The following is an 18,503-nucleotide window of genomic DNA, read 5'->3' as shown; positions in this document are numbered from 1 at the left end:
TTTTTTTTTAAACCAAAGGCCTACTGTATTCCTTTTAGGCCTCTACAGATTCACAAATGGACCCACTGCCAATTTGTCCACAAGAATAAACTCACTTGAAGAGTTTAAGTCTCCATTGCTGACACTGCATATGCGCTGCAGACTTTAACCCTGAGATCACTCGCTAATCCCCAGAGTTTTAGCACCCTGGTGACTGGTCAGTGTGTAAAGACTTGAAAGTGGTCACTTGAAGGCACTGTACTAGAAGAGGGGGAGGATTTTTGGCTGATGGGAGGTAGAGCTGGGTTAAGACTTGCCTGCCCTTGAAAACTCTCCCTCTCCCATCCTGCCCCTGATTCTAGCTGGCCATCTCTCCCTGCCTGTTGCTAGTTTCTAACTCTAACATACCAGGCTGAGAACCTGGTATGGGTCATACAACAGCTCCTGCAGTACAAGGTTCAGTAAGGGGCTACTTAAGAGGCAGAAGTAAGGTGGAGAGAGCCAGGAAGTCTAGTTCCTCAGGACAAATATCTGTTCTAACTATTGTAAGGTTTGAAGCCCAACCCTATCCCTCCGAAAGTTTTTCTTGTCAATTGGAAAATATCTATTCCTCATCCCCACTAGAGTCTTGGCAGCATTCCCCTAGTCTGATTTACACCCATCAGTCTGTTTCACAGGAATTAAACTTCTAGATAAAGTGTACCAGATACAATCCTTAAAAACGCTCTTCTTTCAGGAAGATGGTTTTGAAGTGAGAAATAACTAGCCTTACATGAGGGAAAATTCAGATTCTAAAGCAAGCTGGGACCATTGTGATCATCTGTTTGACCTCCTACACAGTATAGGCCATAGAACATCCCCAAAATAATTCTTAAGGAGTAACTTTTAGGAAAGGAGTGTGCTAACTCAGCAGAATTTCCAAGGCAATGCTGACCTAGGGAGATTAGTAATCCAATTCTTGTTTCCTTCATGCAGAACGCTGTTACTAAGACACTTGTAATGACAATTGGTGCTTGGATACCCGCCAAACCAGGGGCAAAAGAAATGAGTTTTTGCTTATCTTGCAGTGAGCATGGTTCCAATACAGTTAGATAGGTATCTGGCACTAGAGTCAATAGTGGTTTTTCTGAATGATCCTAGCTGTTTTGTAAAAGGTATCTTAAAATATTCCCCCCCCCCCAATGGCACTGGAGAAGGGGGAGAGGTGTTTAGAAATCTGGAGACTACTACCCATCAAACTGATTTTTAAATGTAGGTTAGAGTGTGAGTCTGAACTATGCAGCTGTATTGTTTGAGTTCATGGCTCCATTTCAGTCAAGCTGTCCCTGAAGCTCAGTAAAGTCAGCACTTAAACAGAGCCATGTAGCTCTAAGAATACAGTTGCAAGTTCGCCACAGATGTCAAACTGCGCTCATGCCTATTCAGGAAATAAATGGATTAGAGAGAGCTTCTGAACACAGATGAGGTAGTTACGTACCATCATTATATCCCTTGGAGGGCAAAACACATTCCAAGGGATGCCAAAGGATAAAACACAACATGCTGCAGTCTACACAGAGCTAAACACTCCCATCTAGTGGATATCAGGCGCCAGGGCATAACAACACTATTTCAGCTTTCTTTGCGATATGTTGCATCAGGGAAATCCAGTTCCACAGAAACAAAGTTATATTGGACAATGAAATTTGAAAAAGGCACTTTTTGTAGTCTTATCTTAAAAAGTAAGGTTCTTTAATAGCTAGCTAGATGTTGTACAATACAAGCATGATAAAATGCTTCTAGATAAACTATGAAGCTTCAGATAAGGGTCTCAATGAGAACTGCAATATGGTCTTGATTTATCTAACCCATTCATTTCATTAATTTTCATTGATATTGATTTCACTGCCACTTGTGGCTTAACCAATGCAGATATACACCGGGAAGCAAGAATGCTAACCACACTTCTATCCCTGTGAAATTATACAAAGTAGTTTTTAAATTCTTATGTGTTTTATTTTGGCTCCAGTGTTCTCTACCACAAATCTAACTCTGTTTCTTAAGAGATACTATTAGGAAAGCAGAACATTTAACCTTTTAGCCTATTCTTATATACTATCAATCCTGTCTCAACTTAGTTTTCAGTGTCATTTTTGTACTTAATCCTGAAAGTGTTGATGTGGAGCTATTTTAGCCACAATCCCATTGAATATGGTTTGAAATATATAATTTGTATGGATTAGCTCTATCACCCAGAGATCAGGGGCAAAAACAAATCATCAAGGTGAGGTGGTCCATGGTAGGTTCAGTCTCAAGCCCTGCTTACATCACCAATTTGTAAAATTTTTGTCATCTATGACCACTCCTTCCTTTGGCTCTTCCATAGTCTTGATTTTCCTTTGCATCTCCTCTAGATTATAAATTTTGAGGCATGGAATGTGATAATGTGTTTTACGCAGCACCCAGCACACTGCCAGCACTTAATGCTAATAGCACAGACTTTCACTCCAAGGGCTACATCATCATATGCTTTCCAGAAAATACAGTTCCAGATCTATAAAAACAAACACTCAATGTATCCCAACCCACCCACCCTCATATTGTGATGCAGGACATTTAGGACTACAAACCATTTTAAGTCAAATATTGAAAGTTACTACTTTCTGAACAGCTCTCAGTATTAGGCTGAGTGCATCCTCCTACGTAGTGGCTTTGTATAGCAACCATCACTTTAGCAGGTAAGCGTTTTAGCTACAAGATTCATAGATAAACTCTGTATGATTTACCATCATCCAGTGAGGTAGGATTAGGATAAATATGGTGGGTGGCCTTTGCCTTCTCATCAGTGACGGTTCCCTATGGAAAAAAGTGAAACACTGCTTGAGAATCCAGAGCTATATAGAAATAACTTCCTCCTACAAACAGAAAAAACTTTCCATTTCAGAAACATTAATGGGTGATTTTGGTTATAATACAGTAAGATCCAGAACCCAAGCGTTCAACCCAATTACTTCCAATATTCTAAAGGTATCAGAAAAGTATGTTACTGCTCATCTTTTGGAGGTTCTCTCTTTCCCCTAACTATGCTTTTCTTTATTTTAAGAAGGATTGCTTCTGGCACACCATCCTGTTTCCATCTGGTATTGCCTTGGCCCTTCTCACCTCAATCTTGACTTTCCTCTCACTGCTTCTCTCTTACTTTCCTCATTCTTTACTTTCCCAAATCTCAGTTTATGAAAGTCTATTGTAGACATTCCTCTGAGAAGATACCCATAACTGTATTTGAATATAAACACTTTGATCCAAACTGTAATTTAAAGTGATACTGTCGACTTGATTTTTTGTTAAATAGACTAAAAAATTCCAATTTCTGATGGATCCCCCTTTAAATAGCATGTCCTGAACTTTAAACAAACCTAAAAAAAGAGTTCCTTTAAAAAAAGGCTGTTCTGCTCCCCCTTCAATGTTTAAAAGGATCTGTTTAACAAGGGAAAGGACAACTATGAAGGAGAAAACAATGACTGACAATATTCAAAGCTCTGTCAAATGCTCATAGTAAATTACAAAAGATATGCTATTTTCACTGATTTCTTTGTCAGAATAATTTTAGGTATTACTTGTAACTGTAAAAGATAAATGTGTCTGTCTGAAATTATGTATTTTCAAGTTGATAGTGTCCATTTAAATATTGTTGGGTCTAAACTTTTGGTGAACTTTGGAGCCAAAAAACACCCAGACTGGCCGTCTCTGCATAATCCTTTCTGAACCTTTTTTTGAACAAAGCACTGACCTGCAAACTACTCATGACACCCCCTTCCTCAAGTAGCCATTAGCCTTTATCTCTATGCATTTACTTGTTAAACTTGCTCTTCCTGTAAAATCTTGATTGATTATGCATGACCATTATCTTTTATTAATCACTTTGTTTACTTCTGTGTATAAATATTGATGCTCACCCCTAATAAAGGCGCCACACTTATTCTAAAGCTTTTGGGTTAGTGTGAGCCCGTTGATCAACGCATTTGTGTCTGGTCTCTGACAGAATTGTGTGCCCATAGCCTCCCGCACGAACTCGGGTGCTGGAGAGGTGAGTAAGGACTTGCTTTATTACCTAACAATTTGGGGGCTCGTCCGGGATACCTTCTGGTGCGGTACCTCTGTCCAGTGGTCAGACCACTCATATATGAATTGGCAAGGCGCCACAGGAGATTTCTCCCAGCCAATTCAATATTGAGGGGTCGTGTATTGGACAGCAGGGTAAATGCCAGTTGGAGGGCTCCTGTCAGACACCATGGGTCAAGGGACTAGCGTGCCTCTTGAGAGTCCGTTGGGGATTGTAAATAAGTTATGGAACGAAGGGAAACTCCCAGTACAGACAGGAATGTCTAGGAAGAAGTTGTACACACTATGTGTAAGGAATTGGACTGGGTATACCGCGGTATTGGCCGACTCGGAGATGAGGTGGCCTTCGTATGGCTCTTTCGAGCAGGCTGCCTTAAGAGGAGTAAAGAGCCAGATCGAAAAAGACCATCCGGGACAGTTATGTTACTGGTTTTGTTGGGACACAGCAGCAGAGCTGTGGAAATCTTTAAAAATTATGGCAGTCAGGTACTCTCCCGAGAGTGAACCCCCTCCAGGTTATTTCGATGAAGGGTGTAGACCACGGCGTGTTTTGACTCGTCAGCTGGTCCCCTCTGCACCTGCCCCTATTCCTCCGCAGGGGGACTCTCTCCTTGTAGCAGAGGGGAATCTGCAGGATACCAGATTGGAATTTGTGCAGAAGGATGAGGAGGAAATGGAGGGGCAAACCTCGGGAGGAGTAGTTACTTGGCTTATGTCCAAGCAGGTACGGCAGGGTGCATGCCCCCCCCCCCCGAGGAAAGTATAGTTAGAGAGATGCCTTTACAGGTGCATGATCAACCTTATATGGGCAATGATGGACGGTTGCAACATGCTAGTATTGTGGAATATAAAGGATGGCTAGAATGGGACTTGAAAGAGTGGGGACAGTTGTCAGGGTCTTTTGGGGAAAATCCCCGAAAGATCATAGAACTTCTAGAAAGATTGTTTTTAAGTTACAATCCTACTTATACGGATGTGGATCAGTTGTTAAGTAAAGAGAAAAAGGAAGAATATAAGCTGATGGCTTTAGCTTTTCACGGTGGTGTTCGAGGCAAAGGCCGTGGCCGTGGCAGGGGATTCCAGGGTGCCCGGGGAAGAGGGTCCTGGCGACCCCAGCCATCAGGAAATTGTTTTCAGTGCGGACAGCCTGGTCACTTTAAACGTGAATGCCCCTGGGGACGCCCAGAGGGTCTGGTTGCATCCGCAGATGCTTATACAAGTGAGGAATACACCCCTGCACCACCAGCTCAGCCCATCCCCCAGGCCTGGATCAACTACGGGAAACAGCAGCAGCCGCAGCAAACTCAGCCTCCTCAATGACGGTACCCCGGGGGCGAAGGCAAACAATGTGATGGTCTTATTTCCTTAATGTCTTTAGCCGGCTCCTTTCTCACTTTCTCCCCTCCCAGCAAAGAGCCTCGTTTAACCCTTTCAGTCCAGGGACTGCCTGTCTCTTTCCTCATTGATACTGGGGCTACTTTCTCTCTTTTAAATCATGCCCCCTCTCCCTGGCTATCCTCTGAGGTTAAAACTGCGACTGGGGTGGAGGGCAACCCACAGTCTCTGGGACTCACTTTGCCTTTGAATGTTATTTATGCTGATAAATGTTTTTCTCACCGTTTTCTTTTTTCCCCAGCTTGTCCGATCCCTTTGATGGGCCGGGATTTACTCTGTAAGCTTGAGGCTACTTTAACCTGCACTCCTGAAGGGGTAGGATTATTGATGACAGTATTAGGAGATTCGGCCCCTACTCAGGGTAATTGGGAAACACCTCTCTCTCTCTCCCCTGACCTCACTGACTTGCCTTCAACCCTCTGGGGAATTTCTGACACTGATGTTGGCCTGCTCCTTTCGGCAGAACCCGTAAGGATTCAGGTGAAGCCTTCCTTAACCCCCCCGTCAGTCCCTCAATACCCCCTGTCGCTGGAAGCCCGGGAGGGCATCCGCCCCATTATCGAGGGATTCATTGCACAAAAGCTAGTCCGCCCTCAGCGCACTCCCTGTAACACCCCTATACTGCCTGTCAAAAAGCCTCCTAAAAAGGACGGAGACCCTGTTCGTTGGCGCTTTGTACAGGATCTACGAGTTGTTAATCAGTATGTGGTCCCTCTTCATGCAGTAGTCCCTGACCCAGCTACTATCATCAGCCAAATCCCCTGGGATGCTGAGTGGTTCACTGTTATTGACTTAAAATCAGCTTTTTTCAGCATTCCTGTGCACCCAGACTCTCAGTATCTCTTTGGTTTCACCTGGGAGGGACAAAGTTATGTCTGGCAACGACTTCCTCAAGGCTACAGAGACAGCCCCACGATTTTCAGCCAGTGCCTTCGCCACGACTTGGAAGGTTTCACCAGTCCGCAGGGATCCACATTGGTCCTATACGTAGATGACATCCTATTAGGTAATCGCGAAGAAGCTGCCCTCCGCATCGATGGTAAGGCACTTTTATTATACCTACACACCAGAGGCCACAAGGTAGACCCTAAAAAGATTCAGTGGGTCTCACAGAAGGTCCGATATCTGGGCTTCCTGTTAACCCCAGAGGGAAGACAGATGGACCCAGCCCGCATAAAGACTATTCAAAACTGCCCTCTACCGAACACCAAGAAACAACTTCGAGGTTTCTTAGGATTAATTGGCTTCTGTCGCCCCTGGTTGCCGTCCTGCGGGGAGTTAAGCAAACCGCTCCACCGACTCACTGCTAACCTTGCTCCTGACCCTTTGCAGTGGTCCCCGGACACTATTCAAGCCTTTCAGTTACTCAAGGACAGTGTGGCCTCCTCCATGTCTCTCCGCCCCCCCCCAATTACAGCAAACCCTTTCACCTTTTTGTCCACGAGAGGGGCGGAATTGCTAGTGGTGTCCTTACCCAGCTGAGCGGGCCCCACCATTTCCCGCTTGCTTTTTACTCTCAGCAAATCGACCCTGTCGCTCAGGGAACCCCATCCTGCACCCGGACTCTGGCAGCAGCTGCCCTGCTGATCACAAAGGCAAAGAGCCTAACCCTGGGTCATTTTACCACGGTTTGGACCTCTCATGCCTTGTCAGCCCTTCTGCGTAGGGGCACAACCCAAGTCTTTTCGGCCCATCGTCAGCAACAGCTAGAGGCCAAACTCTTAGAAGACACTAACCTAATTTTTGAAAGGTGTGGACCCCTTAATCCAACTACCTTGCTTCCTGACCTGCCAGTCCTCCAGGATCAGCACGACTGTGTGGAAGTAGTTTCCAGCATCTTACAGATAAGGGACAACCTGTTTGACGTGCCACTGGACAATCCCGATTGCATCCTCTTCTCGGACGAAAGCTCCTTCTATGTTAATGGCAAGCGTTTCACTGGTTATGCTGAACATTCAAGAGGCCGCCTCACTGCCAGGCAACTGGGGAGCCCAAGCCGCTGAACTCTATGCCCTGGCCCGAGCTTGCCAGTTGGCCGCTGGTAAGACCGTTACCATTTTTACTGATAGCAAATATGCTTTTGGAGTTGTGCATTGTCATATCCACCTCTGGAAGTTTCGAGGTTTCCAGACAGCTGCCAGTAAACCCATTCAGCACCTCCCCCTCATCCACAAGCTTTTGGACGCCCTCCAAAAACCCTCTGTCCTGGCTGTAGTTCACTGCCGGGCCCATACTAAAGATAGTAGCCCCGTTACCCGTGGGAATGCCCTGGCTGACGCCTCCGCCAAGAAGGCTGCCACCTTACCTTTAGCCATGCCCACATTGGCTATTGCAACCTCCTCCTTTACTCCACCGCACCCCATACCAGTACCCGCTGCTGAACTACAATCGTGGGAGAGCCTCGGGGCCACTCTGGTCAAAGGGACCTGGCTTATGCCAGATGGCCGAGCCTGCCTCCCTCGCTCCACATACCCCGTGGCAGTTCGCTGGCACCATGATAAAGGGGGTCACTACGGCATGCACGCCCTCGTGGACACTATCGCTCGCTTTTGGTATGCTCCAGGGATTCAACCCTATTGCCTATCAATAGTGAAAGCATGCAGCACATGTCAGCGTAATGGACCTGCTCCACCTCTTAACAAAATTAAGGGTGGAAGACCTCCGCCTGCTGCTCCATTTCAACATCTTCAAATTGACTTTGCAGATATGCCAAAGGCTTTTGGGAAAAAGCACCTCCTTGTTTTGGTTTGCCCTCTGACTTCCTGGGTCGAAGCTTTTCCTACTGCTAATTGTACTGCTGCCACAGTGGCGAAGATTCTCCTTAGAGATATTGTACCCCGTTTTGGCATCCCTCTTGTGCTCGACTCAGATCGCGGACCTCACTTTACTGGTCATGTCCTTGGCCATTTAGAACAAGGACTGGGCATTTCACACTCCTTTCATACACCCTACCACCCCCAGTCTAGCGGGAAAGTTGAGCGTATGAATAGGGAACTTAAGTTTACATTGGCTAAATACTGTCAGGAAACAGGGTTAAAGTGGCCTCAGGTACTTCCCTTGGTCCTGTTTCACCTTCGTACTCGCCCAACCCGCGCATTGGGATTATCCCGCTTTGAACTGCTCTATGGACACCCCCCTTTCAAAGGCGGGGTGCTACCACGTGCTGATGTTTCACTATTGGGAGGGGATAATATGACTGCGTGTCAGTTTCTCTCCCTACAGGCTCGCCTCCGTACCCTTTGGAAAGCCTCGCAGTTTTCCCAGACCGTGCCGCTGGAGGAACAAATCCACCCGTTCCAACCAGGGGACTTCGTCTGGGCCAAAAAGTTCGTTCGTGACGACACCCTCCAGCCAAGGTTTACTGGACCCCACCAGGTTCTTTTGACAACCCAGACTGCAGTGTTCCTGGAAGGACGCAAATCTTGGATCCACCACTCCCACGTCAAGCCAGCCGTAGTGGACCACAGTGACGGACCAGCAGCTCTTGTCACCACTGGGGACACTGCCTTCGACCAGTGGACCAGCTTACCTCTCTCAGACATTAGACTTAAATTAACTCGAAAAAAATGAGAGGACCCTTTATTCTGACAACTGTATGTTTTTTATGCTTTTTTAGTTTATTTTCTGCTTATGAAGATAATGCTTTTATTAGATATTCCCACGAGGTTAAAACTCGTATTTTAGAAAATAGAAGTAATTGCTGGGTATGTACTCAATTTCCAGTAAATGCAGCACAGGGACTCCCCTTCACACCCATTCCCCTAACCACTGCTAATATGACTTGGATGCCACCGACTAGAATAAAAGATCCAGTCCAACCCAATCTTACATGGGACAAAACAGAAGTGCTAATTAACAAATATCTCAGGGTACCCAATCAAACAGAATCACTGTGTTTTGTTAAAAAAAAAAGGGTCAACTTTTGTGGGAACAAGTAAATGCAACATATATTTTAATGGCACCGCCTTCTCGCATCTCCCTCACTCCCCCTCATTTTCCCCACGTTCGTAACATTCGTGAAACTGACAGAGATATTAATCTCCGTGATGGTTTGTCCTGGCAGCAGTGGGCTGGTCACACTAGCTTGAAGGGTGCTATCATCCGTCTACAGGGACTATTAGAATCTTTGACCAATGAAACTGCAACCCTATTTGAAAATCAGGCCGGGAAAATGTCCCAGCTGCGCCAGTTAGCTTTGCAAAACAGAATGGCTTTAGATATGATGTTAGCAGCCCAGGGAGGAACTTGCGCCCTCATAAATGAAGAATGCTGTGTTTTTGTAAATGACACCTACTCTGACACTTTTCAACGTACCAAACACCTAAGGGAAATGGCTAAAAACTACTCCTCTGGCCAGCCACCTTATGATTGGTGGGGAGCCTTATGGAATTGGCTGCCCGGATTTGGGTGGGTTAAAAACCTCTTGGTGGGTGTTGTTGGGGCCATGGTAGTCCTTATAATACTGTGTTGCTGTATTCAGTGTGTCCCCTCCCTCATAAACTCATGTAAGTCAGTTTATTCTTTTCCCACTTCAGCTAAAAGCCTTACTCTCTTCGAATTGGCCCAGGCTGAAATTGCCAAGCGGCCCTTGAGATCTTGAAATAGGGTGTAGCTTTTTGATTAATAGTTATCTCAAAGCTACAAATGGAGGAATGTTGGGTCTAAACTTTTGGTGAACTTTGGAGCCAAAAAACACCCAGACTGGCCGTCTCTGCATAATCCTTTCTGAACCTTTTTTTGAACAAAGCACTGACCTGCAAACTACTCATGACACCCCCTTCCTCAAGTAGCCATTAGCCTTTATCTCTATGCATTTACTTGTTAAACTTGCTCTTCCTGTAAAATCTTGATTGATTATGCATGACCATTATCTTTTATTAATCACTTTGTTTACTTCTGTGTATAAATATTGATGCTCACCCCTAATAAAGGCGCCACACTTATTCTAAAGCTTTTGGGTTAGTGTGAGCCCGTTGATCAACGCATTTGTGTCTGGTCTCTGACAGAATTGTGTGCCCATAGCCTCCCGCACGAACTCGGGTGCTGGAGAGGTGAGTAAGGACTTGCTTTATTACCTAACAATATTATAATATTCAACTGTTTATTGCTTTTAAAAAAACAGATGCTTGTTAACGGAGGATGTCATATTGCTTGACTGGTGTATCTAAAATACAAAATTGCCTTTCCTCTGCACTAAAAACATTAAGATTATCCAACTTACTACACAGAACCTCATAGTCACTACACAGCAGACAGAATCATACCCAAGGGACAATCTACAGATATATTTCTTCAAAATCTATGCAATTTTTCTTCGGTGGATGGAGATGTATTAACAGAAATGGAAATGTTGTATAGCATTTTTCACTCAACTGTATTCCAAAACATTTTACAGAATTAGATACTAGATGTGACAAAGTGGGACTGTACTTAATGCTTCCGCTGAATACTGTGGGGGTACCTCAGTTTGCCCTATGCATTTCTTAAGTCTCTAGGGGATGAGATTGTTGCAGAGCAAAGGACCAGTGTGCATAAATGGCCGGCACTCTGTCTTCTGGCAACTAATTGCCGGGGGCCCTTCCTTCCTTGCAAGGGGATAGCTATCGGTGTTGGAGAACAAAGAGAACAAGAAGTGACCTCCAGTCTGGGAAAGAGGAAAGGTCCAGAAAGGAGGGGCTGGAGAGCTTCAGTCTTGGGCAGGCTGGGGAATTGTAGAGAACCCTGAGATTGGGGGCTAAGTTCCCTATTACCCAGAAGGACCTGACTATGGGAGTCCTGTTTATGCCTACAAGCTCCAGTGTGGACTGTGTTTCTGTCATCTAATAAACCTTCTGTTCTACTTCCTGGCTGAGAGACATGGTGAATTGCAGGAAGCCGGGGGTGCAGGGCCTTGTCTCCCCACAAACTCTGTGACACTAGGACAGTAGAAAGCATATGGTTAAGTTACAGGAAACAGAATGATGAATAAATCAAAGCATTCAGCAGACAAGGCTACCATCTGCAAAGGGAAAAAAGTTAGGAGACCTATGCATAGGAAAAGAGATGCATTTAAGATAAGAGCAGAGTATGAGAGAGATACCACCAGAAGGCTGTTCAAATGGCAAAGTAAATCCTATTCTCCTAAAATTTACTACTTTATACTTACATAGCCCATTTCATATCTCAAACTCCTTCTACATGAAGGACTTAATCATCATCCTCCCAGTGAAGAAGGTAAGTATTATTGGATTTTAAAGACAGGGAAATAGAGATAGATGCTTACGTGACTTGCCTAAAAAACACACAGAAGTCTGTAATATAGCCAGGAACAGAACCTAGACTAGACCATCTTCTACCCAGGTGTGCACTGGCCACAAAAACACTCCTTTCTCTATACCAGGGATGAGCAACTTTAAGAAGAACAGGGCCACAAAATCCATTAAAACTCTTTGGTGGGCCCAACATTTTTTTTTTTAAGAGGTTACATACTGCATAACTCAGAAATGTTTGCCACAATATAACATGTTAACATACAGTTAATCATGTATTAACACTGTAAAACCAAAGTGTTATTCAAAATAAAAATCCCTTTCAGCACAACCTTGGATTTTATTTTATTTTTTTAAGAAGATTCAACCTAGATTGTTCACTAACTTTTTTCAGTGTCCAGAAGAGGAGGGGGATTAATAAATGAAAACAAAATAAAAATATATTCATGTTTTTCTCTGCTGTTTATTATTGTTACAGTTCCTCGCCTGTCAGAGTGAAACTCAAGCTTGAGCCTGCCTGTGCACTAAGAAGGGCACATCAATATAATAAGCGGGAACAGTTTCATCAGTCAGTTGGTTCCTTCCTTAGACTTCAAAGGATTCAAGGTAGAAAAGTTACTTTCACACGCATAACTACCCCAAACAGAACACAATTTCAGTGACCACTTTCTCAGATTTGGGAAATGAGATTCAGAAAGCAGTCTCAGAAACTGAATGTCCCTTTCATCCTCCTTTAAAAAAAAAAAAAGAGGATCAGCCTGCAGTCTGCTCAGTTCTAGTTGGTGTTCATTGATAACACATGCAAATAAATCATTAAAATGGGTGAGGTGAGGTCAAAGATTTAAAATCCTTAAAACATTGGTGGAAATTAAGCCGCAGCATTTCAATGCCAGTAATGTACCTGCTAAACACTGATTTGGCACGCTTGCAGTTTCAATGCAAATACAGCACATATTGTAAAGTGGCCAAAATCCAAACCCAACAGGAGAGTCTTAAAAAATTCAAGCTTACTCAGAAACCACCCAGGTGAGCAATGAAATCCAACATATCTGGTCCATGCCTTGCAATTTCAGATTCAAATGTCAGGTTTTATCAGCCAAAAATGCCATATTACAGAAAAACAGAATCTTCCATTTTTTCCTGAAACTCCCTAATATCAGAACTTGCAATGTTTTTCAAAAAGGTGACAATATCCCCTCAAAGTACAAATAATCTGTCAAGAGAGACAAAATGGGTGAGGCAATATTTTTTTTATTGGACCAACTTCTGTGTAAGCTCGAAAGCTTGTCTCTGCCACCAACAAATGATATTACCTCACCCACCTTGTGTCTCTAATATCCTGGGACCCACTTAGCTACAACACTGCATACAATAATCTCTCAAGACATTTATCATGATTCATCCATCATATTTCAGTGTATGGCTCCAAGTCGCCATACTTTACATACACTTCACTGTGAAAAGCCACAAATTTGCTATTGTTGCCACCTCAGATTATGTTTGTAACTTTCATGACCACATTCATGACATGATCAAAGTTCAGTGATTTTCCACACATGACTTTTGATGAACAACGGCGTGCAGTGTTGGGCAATTCACTTCACTGTGCTTCAACAAATGTGCAAACCCAACCTGTGATGTACACATAGTGGGTGGTCTGTCCGTAACAGCATCAGGCAACTTTTTGAAAATCTGCAACAGCCTCCTGAACTGCACCAAAAATATCTGGGCCCTTTCTTGTTCTGTGTAATGAGGCTAACTTCATAAGCTCTTCATGCACGTTAAAACTAGTGTAAATCGTCTGGACATATTCAGTAGCTGACCTGCATCTGACACATCTATGCTCTAGTGTCAAAAGAAATGAAGAACAATTGAGCATAATTTTGGTTAACTTTTCTTCCACATGTTCATGCATATCTGAAACTCTGCAAAACTATACATTAAGATATACTGTTTTGAATTTTTTTTTTAAAACCATTTTCTCATCAAGTAGAAATGCCTTCTCCATTTGCATTTCACATCAACCATTAGCAGTACCTTTGTCATACTTGGCACTGCGATTGGTGCTGTAGAAATGGTTCGAGTTATATTCTTTTGTCACTGCCATGACTAGCAAACAAACGAGGCACTGAGGCTTATGTCCATTTTCAGTAAAAAGATACTCACGCTCCCACTGTTCATGAAAGACTTCTTATAATTTTATCACGAGATAACAAAAATTAAAGACAAAAGTATCAGCCATGAGTTTGTCAACGCACCAATTCCCACCACACTTGTGGTGCAGTGGATACAGACCTGATGTTTCAGGGTATTCAATTTCCTTGTATTCAGCCTACATGCAACCCAAGGAAGCCCACAATGAATCCCCCTACTGATCAGTCTTCCACACTGAAACAAGCATTTTATACTCTCAGTATGTTTATCACAGCAAAAAGCTGAATAATAAAAATAAATGTCACAGCAGAATAAGTCATCTGTTAACTGTTGGCAGGCCAAATAAAATGATCTGGAAAGACAAATGCAGTTCCAGGACACCAGCTGCCCACTGCTCCTCTATACTATTTAATTTTTGGAAACTCAATTCTAAAGTAATCTATCTACAGTTGTCCTTTATAAACAGCTGCAAAAACAAAACCTACAAAAATGCAAGGCTGCTACAAACATCTGTTACCTGGTGACGTTTGACAATGTCCTTTAGTTTATTAGCCAACTTCAATTCGATATCTGGAATGAGGTAGATTGTTGGTCTGCTCAGACAATTATTCTAGAGGAGAAAAGACAAAACTTTAAATCAGAAACTAGTGGATCAAAGGCATGAACCCATCAGGGATTAATTACTGCATTAAATATTACTGCTTGACAAACACTAATGCAAAGATTCTGTGCAGAGCCTAACTAGGCATTTTAGCGCCCATGGCAAGCAAGCATATCTTCACCCCCTAGAGGTGATGTGTGGGTGGGTGGGGACATGTGCCCCTTTCCCCTTCTCCCCACAACTTCTGCCTTCCATGTAGCAGAGAGGTTTTCAAACTGTGGGGGAATGTCCTACAGTTTGAGAACTGTTGCCTCCTGTCAGGAGCTGACAGATCAGAAGCTGGTGGGAGCTGGGGCACTGGCTGGCTGCCCAGCAACCCTCTCTGCTCTTTTCCCTGAGCTCGGCCACCTCTGCACAGATGGGCACTCCGCAGGCAGGGTGGGCAGCACAGCTCTGAGTTGTGCCCCAACATGCTTTTGCCTCTCCCCAACACCACCTCAGGGGCCTGGCACCACCCCAAGGGCTGGTTGGTCCCTGTCATTGGAGCCCAGCTGCCATGAGATGCTCCAGTAGTGTTAGGGCAGCAGTACCCAAGTTCCTTGGGGAACATCTCATGGCAGCTGGGCTCCACAGGTAGGGGTTGGCTTCAGAAGATTTCACCGGCCAGTGCTGGGTTCCATCAAGGGACAGGCAAGAGTGCCATGGACAGAGCTCTGCCTGGGTAGCATCCAGCTGTGCAGAGGCAGCCTGGCTTGGGGGAGCAGGACAAGAAGGGCTGCTGGGCTCCCACCAACTTCGAATTCCAGAGCTGGAAAACCCCTGTGTTAAATGGAAGGCAGAAATGGGGGGGGAAGGAGAGAGAGACACACACAACAAGACATGTGACCCTCTGACACCTCCCATGCTGCCCCATTTTTTCACACCCTGGGTGGCTGTCCCGCTCACCCCGCCTGAGTTCTGTGCACCAGCATGTTCTTGGCCCATTGAAGAAAATAGAAAGATTCTTAACTTCATTGTGCTTTGGATCGAGTCCTGAGCATGCTACTGTAAATGGAAAACTAAACACCATGTTCGATACATCCAACTAGGATTTCACTCTACAGCACTAGTGTCTACAGATTTCTATGTTGCCAGCTATCTTTAATCAAATCACAGCGAAACAATTTATTCCAAAATGTCAAAGAAGAGTGTCACTTTTTGGGTTCTTTCCCTCTTGTTTCTGATTTTGCAAAATACTTGAAAAGTGGTACAAGCAAAAGTATTGGCCTAGACCCTACAGATCATCATAGGAAACAATCACTGACACAGTAATAAACTTAATTTTAAATTGACCTGCTCTGGTGGGGAAGTGAGTAGATCACGGTAATGGCACAAGGACAAGGGATGAGTAATGGGATACAGCGCTTTTCCACCTCTACGTCAACGATTCAAATTTGACTCTGGACAGAAACGAGCTGCTACTATATGGCAGCTGTTCTGTAGCTCAGATAAAATGAAGTTGGAGTTTCAGTCCATTTACTAGTGGAGAGGTACTCTCATCAGAAACAAAACGAGAACTTTCACTCTAGCTGGTAGTCTCAGGTGAGCCAAGGTGGATTTTGATGAACAAAATTAATTATCTGCACACTACTCAAGGTGGCCTCTCCAAGTCAGGACTAAGGCACATTGGTGGGATGTTGAAGTTTCTATTGCTGCTGCTCGTAATGTACTTCTACACCTGCCCTTATAACCCAGCACCTTTCAAGAGCAGTAAATTCACTTTTTGCCCTAACATAAGTGGCCAGGCTTTTGCAAGAATAGTTCTGTTTCACAAATGTTTACTAAATTCTAAAGCATAATGTTTTAACCTGTTAAAGATACCGGACTGTAGATGCTCAATTTTTTTTTAAAGTTAAAAAATAGATGTCTAACGATTTTAAAGCTCAAAATTATTTCCCCACCCTCTCAGGTTTCTCTGTACTAAGTATTCCCCCTAGTCAACCACACTAATTTCAGAGACTCTCAATGAAAAGAAAGGAAGACCAGACTGAAAAAGAGAAGAGGAGAAAAGTTACATTCAGACAAATTCAAGAAAGGTACCAAGTTTGGAATTCTTATGCAGGTCACACCTCTAAGGGACCTAAAAGCTAGAAGGTCATTTCCCCAAAGAAAGTGGAAAATACATTGAAACACAGAACAGAAAATGTTTACGGTTATAAAATGTCTTGCCTGCACTAGTGTTTTTTCAATGTTCATGAACATCTCCACATTTCGATCCATTCGCGATGGATTCTGCAGATCAAACCTCCGCCTGTTAATGAGGAAAATGATTGAAAGATATTGAAGACTTCAACTTGCCTATTGGCAACAGCAAAGAATCTTTAGACTTTTTTATATTTGGTTTTGACCAAGAAGTGATATTTAAAACAATGCACAAATTATACTGGTATATTTAATATTAACAGAGAATGGATTCTTAGAGTATCTGCATGCATGAACATAAATTATTAATAGAGCTTTAGAGCACAATAGAAATGGTTCAACCATGTTACTCTTGCTCCACTTAGTAAAAAAGGAACAGTCAATCCCAATCAACAAAATGCAGTTGATTTGTAAACTCTTGGTAGCACAGTGTAATCCAAGGCTGAAGTTCTATTATCCAATATGATTAGCAACAAAACCTTGGAGCAAGACAGGTAGCCAATTAACTATATTTCTATACTCTAAAGTGATCAGACAACAGCAATTAATTAAAAGCAGCTGAGAATGTCATTTTCTTTTATTGAGACAGAGCTCACAATGGCATCAGCAGCCGACAAGAGACTACAGTACTGGGAGCACAGGTAAATCAATGTTCATGTCTTTAAAAAACTGCTTTCTATTTATATATTTCTGTTGCATTCACTAGTCTATTGGTTATGTTGAGCAATCATTTGTAGCTGTGTGGTTATCTGCAGTAAGTGGTTGTGAGCTTCACTTTGGCAACCAGAAGGTTTAGAAACAAAGCTGCTGATAAAGAATTCAGTATCAGGTTCTTAGTTGGGGTGCATGACTTTCTGTTCAAGCACAGTGCTACACACAATAAAAGGGATTAAGTGGTTGTTAGTGTACAAAATGTAGTAAGTGGCAGTATACTTAAAATACACAAAACACCTAAGATTGTTACAGCTCGTAAATATGTAATAACATTAAATTCAGTTTTACACATCTTGACGTGCAAGTTTGAATTTTACAACTTCAAAAGCTCACATTAACCTAAATATTTATAACCTCATAATCTCATGTAATTTTATGTTAATTTACTAATCAAAGCAAGGGCATTACAGCTACCACTTTACCTTTATCTATCTGATGCCCTTAAGTATTGCAGCACATATAGTCCTCCACATGGGGATCTTTATAATACACCAGAGAGGTGTACATCACTAGACATTCACATTTGTGAAAGGTTGTTTCTTTCCCTAGTGGTTTCGATTTTCAGCCAATGATCTGGGATTTTTTCCACAGAGGACTGTTATGTTGTAATGCCCAACATAATAAAAAGAAGTTAAGGACAATCACTTATTTTTGTATGCTTGTCTTTCAACCGTAAATTTCTCTATATTTAAATGTCAATATTACATGTCAACATAAATGTCATCTTAAAGTGACTGACAGAACAAGAAATCTTAAAAAGTTGCATACGGAACACTTCTGGACTGGTGGAGGGTGGGCTTGATGATCTATAACGTATTATTCTAATTGCCTTGATTAAAAAATCTTGCCTCAATAAACACATACTGACATCATTTCACAATCTTTTGGTCAAAATGTGATCTTCTGATAGCTGCTCTGATTGAGATTAATGGGACAAAGTTAAGCATTAGGAAAGTGGACTCAAAGAAAATTAAAAGACCGATCATGTTCACAAGCAATTTTCAGACTCAGACTCTACTATTTCAATCATTTTCAAAACATGTGTTAAGGCTTAAACATCTCTATAAATCAGGTCACTTGTTTAGGTGCTTAGCTTTAACCAACCATGTTTGAAAATTTTGGTCCAAGTC

General features: G+C 43.0%; 1 protein-coding gene across 2 annotated transcripts in view; it reads right to left on the bottom strand.

Moving 5' to 3' along the window:
• Positions 1-18,503, bottom strand: part of SMARCC1 (SWI/SNF related, matrix associated, actin dependent regulator of chromatin subfamily c member 1) — a 196,920-nt gene that overhangs the window by 154,350 nt on the left and 24,067 nt on the right. For both annotated transcript variants that reach the window (XM_030549765.1, XM_030549766.1), the window contains exons 4-6: positions 16,687-16,768; positions 14,395-14,487; positions 2,745-2,814 (exon numbers count right to left, since the gene is read on the bottom strand). In XM_030549765.1, the coding sequence (XP_030405625.1) occupies positions 2,745-2,814; positions 14,395-14,487; positions 16,687-16,768 (245 nt within the window). The remainder of the gene's footprint in view (positions 1-2,744; positions 2,815-14,394; positions 14,488-16,686; positions 16,769-18,503) is intronic.

This window comes from Gopherus evgoodei, chromosome 2 (assembly GCF_007399415.2).
Source record: "Gopherus evgoodei ecotype Sinaloan lineage chromosome 2, rGopEvg1_v1.p, whole genome shotgun sequence".
Lineage (NCBI taxonomy): Eukaryota > Metazoa > Chordata > Testudines > Testudinidae > Gopherus > Gopherus evgoodei.
This window is presented reverse-complemented; position numbering and strand designations above follow the sequence as displayed.